Source organism: Microtus ochrogaster, linkage group LG5, assembly GCF_000317375.1.
Source record: "Microtus ochrogaster isolate Prairie Vole_2 linkage group LG5, MicOch1.0, whole genome shotgun sequence".
NCBI classification, from domain to species: domain Eukaryota; kingdom Metazoa; phylum Chordata; class Mammalia; order Rodentia; family Cricetidae; genus Microtus; species Microtus ochrogaster.
In genome coordinates, this window is record NC_022031.1 from 38,979,868 (window position 1) to 38,985,604 (window position 5,737).

At 47.8% G+C, this 5,737-nt stretch overlaps 1 protein-coding gene across 1 annotated transcript; it reads right to left on the reverse strand.

Moving 5' to 3' along the window:
* Nucleotides 1-1,849: 1,849 nt before the first annotated feature.
* On the reverse strand, nucleotides 1,850-2,809 carry LOC101986774 (olfactory receptor 13C7). Its single transcript, XM_005362101.2, has one exon. It carries the CDS (start codon nucleotides 2,807-2,809, stop codon nucleotides 1,850-1,852), a length of 960 nt encoding a protein of 319 aa, XP_005362158.1.
* Nucleotides 2,810-5,737: the final 2,928 nt, after the last annotated feature.

Sequence of the window (5,737 nt, forward strand, 5' to 3'; positions counted from 1 at the left end):
CATTTATGTTAAGGAATATTAATGACCAGTGATTGCTGACATCTAAAGAACATTCCATCCAAACAGAAAAAAAAATACCTTCTTCTCAGCATCTCATGGAACCTTCTCAAAAATTGACCACATACTCGGTAACAAAACAAAACAAATACAAAAAAAATTGGAATAATTCAATGTACCTTATCAGATCACCGTGGTTTAAAACTAGAAGTCAACAGCAATACTAATTACAGAAAACCCAAAAACACATGGAAATTAAACAACGCTCACCTGAATCATCAATCGGTCAAGGAAGAAATAAAGGGGGAAATTAAAGACTTCTTAAAATTCAATGAAAATGACGACACAATGTACTTAGATTTGTGGGACACCCAGTCCCTCTTAAGGGACATCCTCTTAATTCCACGAAAATATCATTGACAAGACAATGGCAAAGCCCTCAAGTTCTCTCTCTCATGTATGCCTGTGTGTCTGGGTGTGTGCCTATGTGTCTGTGTGTTTGTGTGTGTGTGCGTCTGTGTGTGTGTCTGTGTGTGTACATTACTCTCTTTTCCTTTTTTGAAGATCACTTATTTGATCCTTAGTTTTGTCCTTTCCCTTTGGATTGATGTCAATATTCTGATTATCTCAGTTTGCATTTTATTCTAGTGACTCATAAGAGATGTTCACTGCTATCTAGGGACAAAACTAGGAATAAATAAATTATATATAATAAATAAAACCTTCAAAAAAGAAAAGAAAAAATACGATTTTTTAAAAAAAACCTGGTATCAGCAGGGCGATGGTGGCGCACGCCTTTAATCCCAGCACTTGGGAGGCAGAGGCAGGTGGATCTCTGTGAGTTCGAGACCAGCCTGGTCTACAGAGCTAGTTCCAGGACAGGCTCCAAAGCCACAGAGAAACCCTGTCTCGAAAAACCAAAAAAACAAAAAAACAAAACAACAAAAAAAAAAAAACCTGGTATCAGTTTGTCAAAGCTTCCCCACTCTCCTATTTGTGTTGAAAGACTTCTGGCAAGAATCTTGATATAGGACAAGAGCTTAATTATGAACACACAGGAAGAGAACAATCCAGAAGACATTTATTAAGCATTTGCATTGCTGTAGATAGACAAAGGTAGCTGTCACCAGGTCCTGCGCTGTGTGGTATATCAAAGGATAACTTGATGTAAAAATAAAGACACAGGTGGAGGCAGGAAGATCCTGATTTGAGGCTAGCCTCAGCTTCACCGTGAGATTCTGTTCTGCCAATGAAAGGAAGGAAGGAAGGGGGGAGGGAGGGAGAAAGGGAGGACGGAGAGAGGAGGGAAGCAGGGACTCACCAGCTATGGCCAATATTTGCAGAGAATCCCAGGAGTGGAAGTGGAAATCCCGAGCTAGAGCGTCTTGCCGACTGCACAGTCATCTTTTCTTGACCTCTATATTGCTAGTATTCATGAACAAGCCTGAGGCGTGGGGCTGGAGACACATCAGTGGTTAAGAGCACTTACTGTCCTTGCCAGGACCTGCTTCAGTTCCCAGCACCCACATGGCAGTCATAGCCACCTGTCACTCCAGCCCTGGGGACAGAGCGATCTGACACCCTCTTCTGGCCTCTGTGTATTCCTTCATGCATGTGGTGCACATAAACTCCCACACTAACCCATCAATAATTTTTAAAAAAGCTTTAAAAGTGATGTGTGATACCCAGAGTGTTCAATGAAACGGTTATACACATTTGGGAAATACTTCTAGGACGAGGGGGGAGAATTGCCATTGAAATCGTCCCCTTCATCAGGGCCTTTCTGTGTATTAGGATTTATAGCACATCCTTGTCGAAGGATTATACAGGAACCATGGCAACCCCTTCCCCGTCACTGCTTTAAGTGCTTCTGAGTCACCAGGTTCCTCACAGCAGCCCTCACGTCCTTGTTCCTCAGGCTGTAGATGATGGGGTTCAGCATGGGGGTCACCACCCCATAGAAGAGGGAGATGAGCTTGTCTGCAAGGTCCTGCTTGTCCGCCCCCAGGGGGTCTTTGGACTTGGGCTTCCCGTACATGAAGAGGATGGTCCCATAGAAGACGATGACCACAGTGAGGTGGGCAGAACAGGTGGAGAAGGCCTTCCTCCTCCCCTCAGCGGAGGGGATCCTCAGGATGGTGGTGAGTATGAAGGTGTAGGAGAGAGAAATAAAGAGAACCGGGACCCCTAGAAAGATTATATTTGTCACACCCATGCTGATGACATTGATGGTGATGTCAGCACAGGCCAGTTTCAGGACAGCCAAGATCTCACAGGTGAAGTGATTGATGACATTGTCCCCACAGAAGGGCAGCCGCATTGCAAGGGATGTTTGAACCGTGGAGGCAGCAATTCCACCTGCCCAGGAGCCAGCAGCCATGGGCACATAGGCAGCCTTGCTCATGATCACTGGGTACCTAAGGGGGTTGCAGATGGCCACATAGCGATCAAACGCCATCATACTCAGGAGCACACACTCCGTGGCTCCCATGGCAAAGGAGAGAAACATCTGCACGGCACAGGCTGAGAAGGAGATGCTCTTCCTGGGGGTCAGGAAGCTGTCGAGAATGAGGGGGACCGAGGAGGTGGTGTAGCAGATGTCCAGGAAGGAGAGGTTCCCCAGGAAGAAGTACATGGGCGTGTGCAGGTGGGCGTCAAGGATGGTCACCAGGATGAGGACCCCGTTGCCCAGCAGGATCACCAGGTACATCAGCAGGATAAGCAGGAAGAAGGTTTTCTCCAGCTTTGGGTGGGCGGAGAGGCCCAGGAGAATGAAGCGGGTCACAGGGGAGGTCTGATTGGTCCTCTCCATTCTGTGTGGTCTCTGTCAGCTGAAGCCTATGCTTGGCTCCAAGCCGAACATTTTACTTTGCTTTGGGTTAGGACATCAGGTCTGCAGTCCCAGTTTGGCAGAGTGATTAAAAGACAGCTCTGAAATCCTATAGAAGTATTTCTTTGCAAGAAAAAGAAGCAACAAAATCAATGGCAACAACTGGGGGTTAAAAACAACAACATTACAAATCCGATGATTTAATGCATCTGATCAATAAAATGATACACAAAGCATTGATTTTGTCCATGTTGTATCCTGTATGGCAATTCACTAGAAAGTGTACTCAGAGAAGGGACTAAATATGTTTCGTGTTTCCCCTAGTTTGTGTTAGAGACATAAGTATTGGTCCTTGCCTTAAAAGTTCTCCCTCCCTCCCTCCCTCCCTCCGTCCCTCCCTCCCTTCCCTCCTTCCTTCCCTCCCCTTCCCTCCCTCTCTTCCTGTCTTTCTTCCTCCCTCCTTCCCTCCCCACCTTCCTTCATTTCTGTGTTTATGTATTTTGTGTTCCGTTTGCTTTTGTTTGGTAGGTCTCATTCTCACTGAGGCTAACCTGGACTGAGCTCAAACTCATGACTATCCTCCTACCTCAGCATCCTGACTGCTGGGATGTGAGCCACCACACTTGCCAAAACCATTGCTTGGTCTGGGGCTTTCTCAGAGAAAACACACTCTGTTACTCTCCAGACTTCCTGTAACGCCAGCCCCAGGGCTTTCTGCCTATTGGAATCACTTATCCATGCATCCAGACTCCATTAATCTATCCAATATGTCTGAATATCCAGCCACAAAAATACTTGTTGATCAGTCAGCAGGTGGGTGTAACAGTTGCTATGAGGATCGTAAATGGCCCATGGTCTGGGCTTAGGGGGACTCACTGCCTAGTAGAGATGGGAAGCAGAGGGGTTCTGCAGAGGACATCAGTGGGAACTGGGCTCACAGAAGCTCTCTTGGAAATACAGAACTCTACTGAGTCTTTAAAGAGAAGGAAATGTGGTATTAGAGAGATATTACAAAGAGCGAGCATTTTCCTAGGTGATGTTATACTCTGGAAATTCTAATATGTCCCCAATAGTTTGAATCTGGTGTTTCTTAAAGATAAACTGATACATAGTGGCTCACAATTTCTGGGAACCTAGTTTTTTTAGACAGGAGAGAGAGAGACAGAGACAGAGACAGAGATATTGCTAGGTTCCTTTTCTTCTGAGTGGGCATCCTCACAGGCGACAGTGGACATAACAGTCCTCAAGACTCCTGATTCAGTGGGTCACCCGGACTGCTGTTCCAACACTGACTATGCCTCTCAGTAATCTAGCTCAGCCTTCTCTCCCATGCTAGGTCCTTCCCTGAGCAACGCTCGAGCTCTGCCTTGAAGTTCTGGCTTGATTTCTGCTGGAGCGGAAGAGCTCCCTACATTCTCAGATGGCCTGCTCTGTGTTTGCAGGGCCATTGAACAGCAGAAGATCCTCCAGACGGAAGGAGCCAGCATCCTTCTGGGTTTCTCTCACTCATATGGCAGTGTCCATCTCCTCCTAAACTGCCTGAGTCTGTGGAAGGTCATTGTGAGATGGGACCATCTTGGATATGGGGTCAGTCTCTCAAGCTGGTGAGTCCATGAACTCAGGCTGACGGACCTTAGAAGTCTCTTGATATTCAGGGTTTTTAGCTTCAGGAGGGGGGGTTCAGCCTGGTCCCCAGTCTTGGTGATGCCACTGAGACTGCTTCGTTTATTCCCTTCTCAAGCTCAGTCACTGTAGAAAGTCAGATGCTAGGAATGCCGATTGGCTAATGAAGGTTGAGGATGGTTTTTACAAGAATCCTTACTTACCTTAATTAGAAACTGCTCCAAAGGGGTGCCTGAGGCTGAGGTAGGGTGTCCAGGCTGGAAATAGTAGCAGTGACTTAAGGGGCCCGGGCTGAGACGCCACTTCTGATTTGAAGAAAACACTCCAAGTTTGTCCTCCCACTTGGTCTCCTTCTGTTTCAGGCCGTGTCTCCTAATGAGCGCCACTACACGCGGTGTTGATTCGAAACCAGCGCCGTACGTGGAACTCTGCACTCCCTGAAGTGATTAAAAGTTCAGAAATGGAATGGCACAGTCAGGAAACTTCTTAACCCTTTGGGACAATGTCCCCAAGATCCAATTACACCGAAGCCCTCCCGGAGCCTCTTCCTTCCACCGCGCCTGCTGGAAACTCCCACTTTTGCCGAGGGACCTCTGGGTAGATACGCCAACTCCTCGCTTGAATTTCTACAAACTTCAGTTTGGCTAAATGTCTTTGAGAAGACGGGGTGGGGGGGTGGGGGGGGACGGAACAGTCTCCAGGGAAGCCCCAGCCTGGAAAGCAGTTAGGCTTCAGTGTGACCCAGGAGAGGCAGCACACCAGACCTGTGACAGAAGCGGTGTGCCATTGCCAGATCTGTACCTCAGTGGGCCTCACCGGGCCAACAGCAAGAGAGGAAACCACCTGATGGCCTCTGAGCACCACAAGTGGGCAGAGACCAAGAGACAGAGAGGAAGGGGCCCATGGGCCATTTCCAATCAAATGTCCTATGAGATGTTCTAATGGGTGGGTCTAGACCTAACAGGGTGCATGATCTGTAGAGTTATATTAGAGACCAAGAGGGGGTGTCTCTGCACCGTATCTGCACAGTCCATACAAGATGTGGGGGTCAAGAGACCGGGTGGTAGTGGCACACACCTTTAATCCCAGCACTCGGGAGGTAGAAGCAGGTGAATCCCTGTGAGTTCGAGGGCAGCCTGGTCTACAAGAGCTAGTTCCAGGACAGGCTCTAAAGCTACAGAGAACACTTGTGGAAAGAGAGAGAGAGAGACAGAGAGAGAGACAGAGGGAGAGAGAGAGAGAGAGAGAGACAGAGACAGAGAGAGAGAGACAGAGAGAGAGAGACAG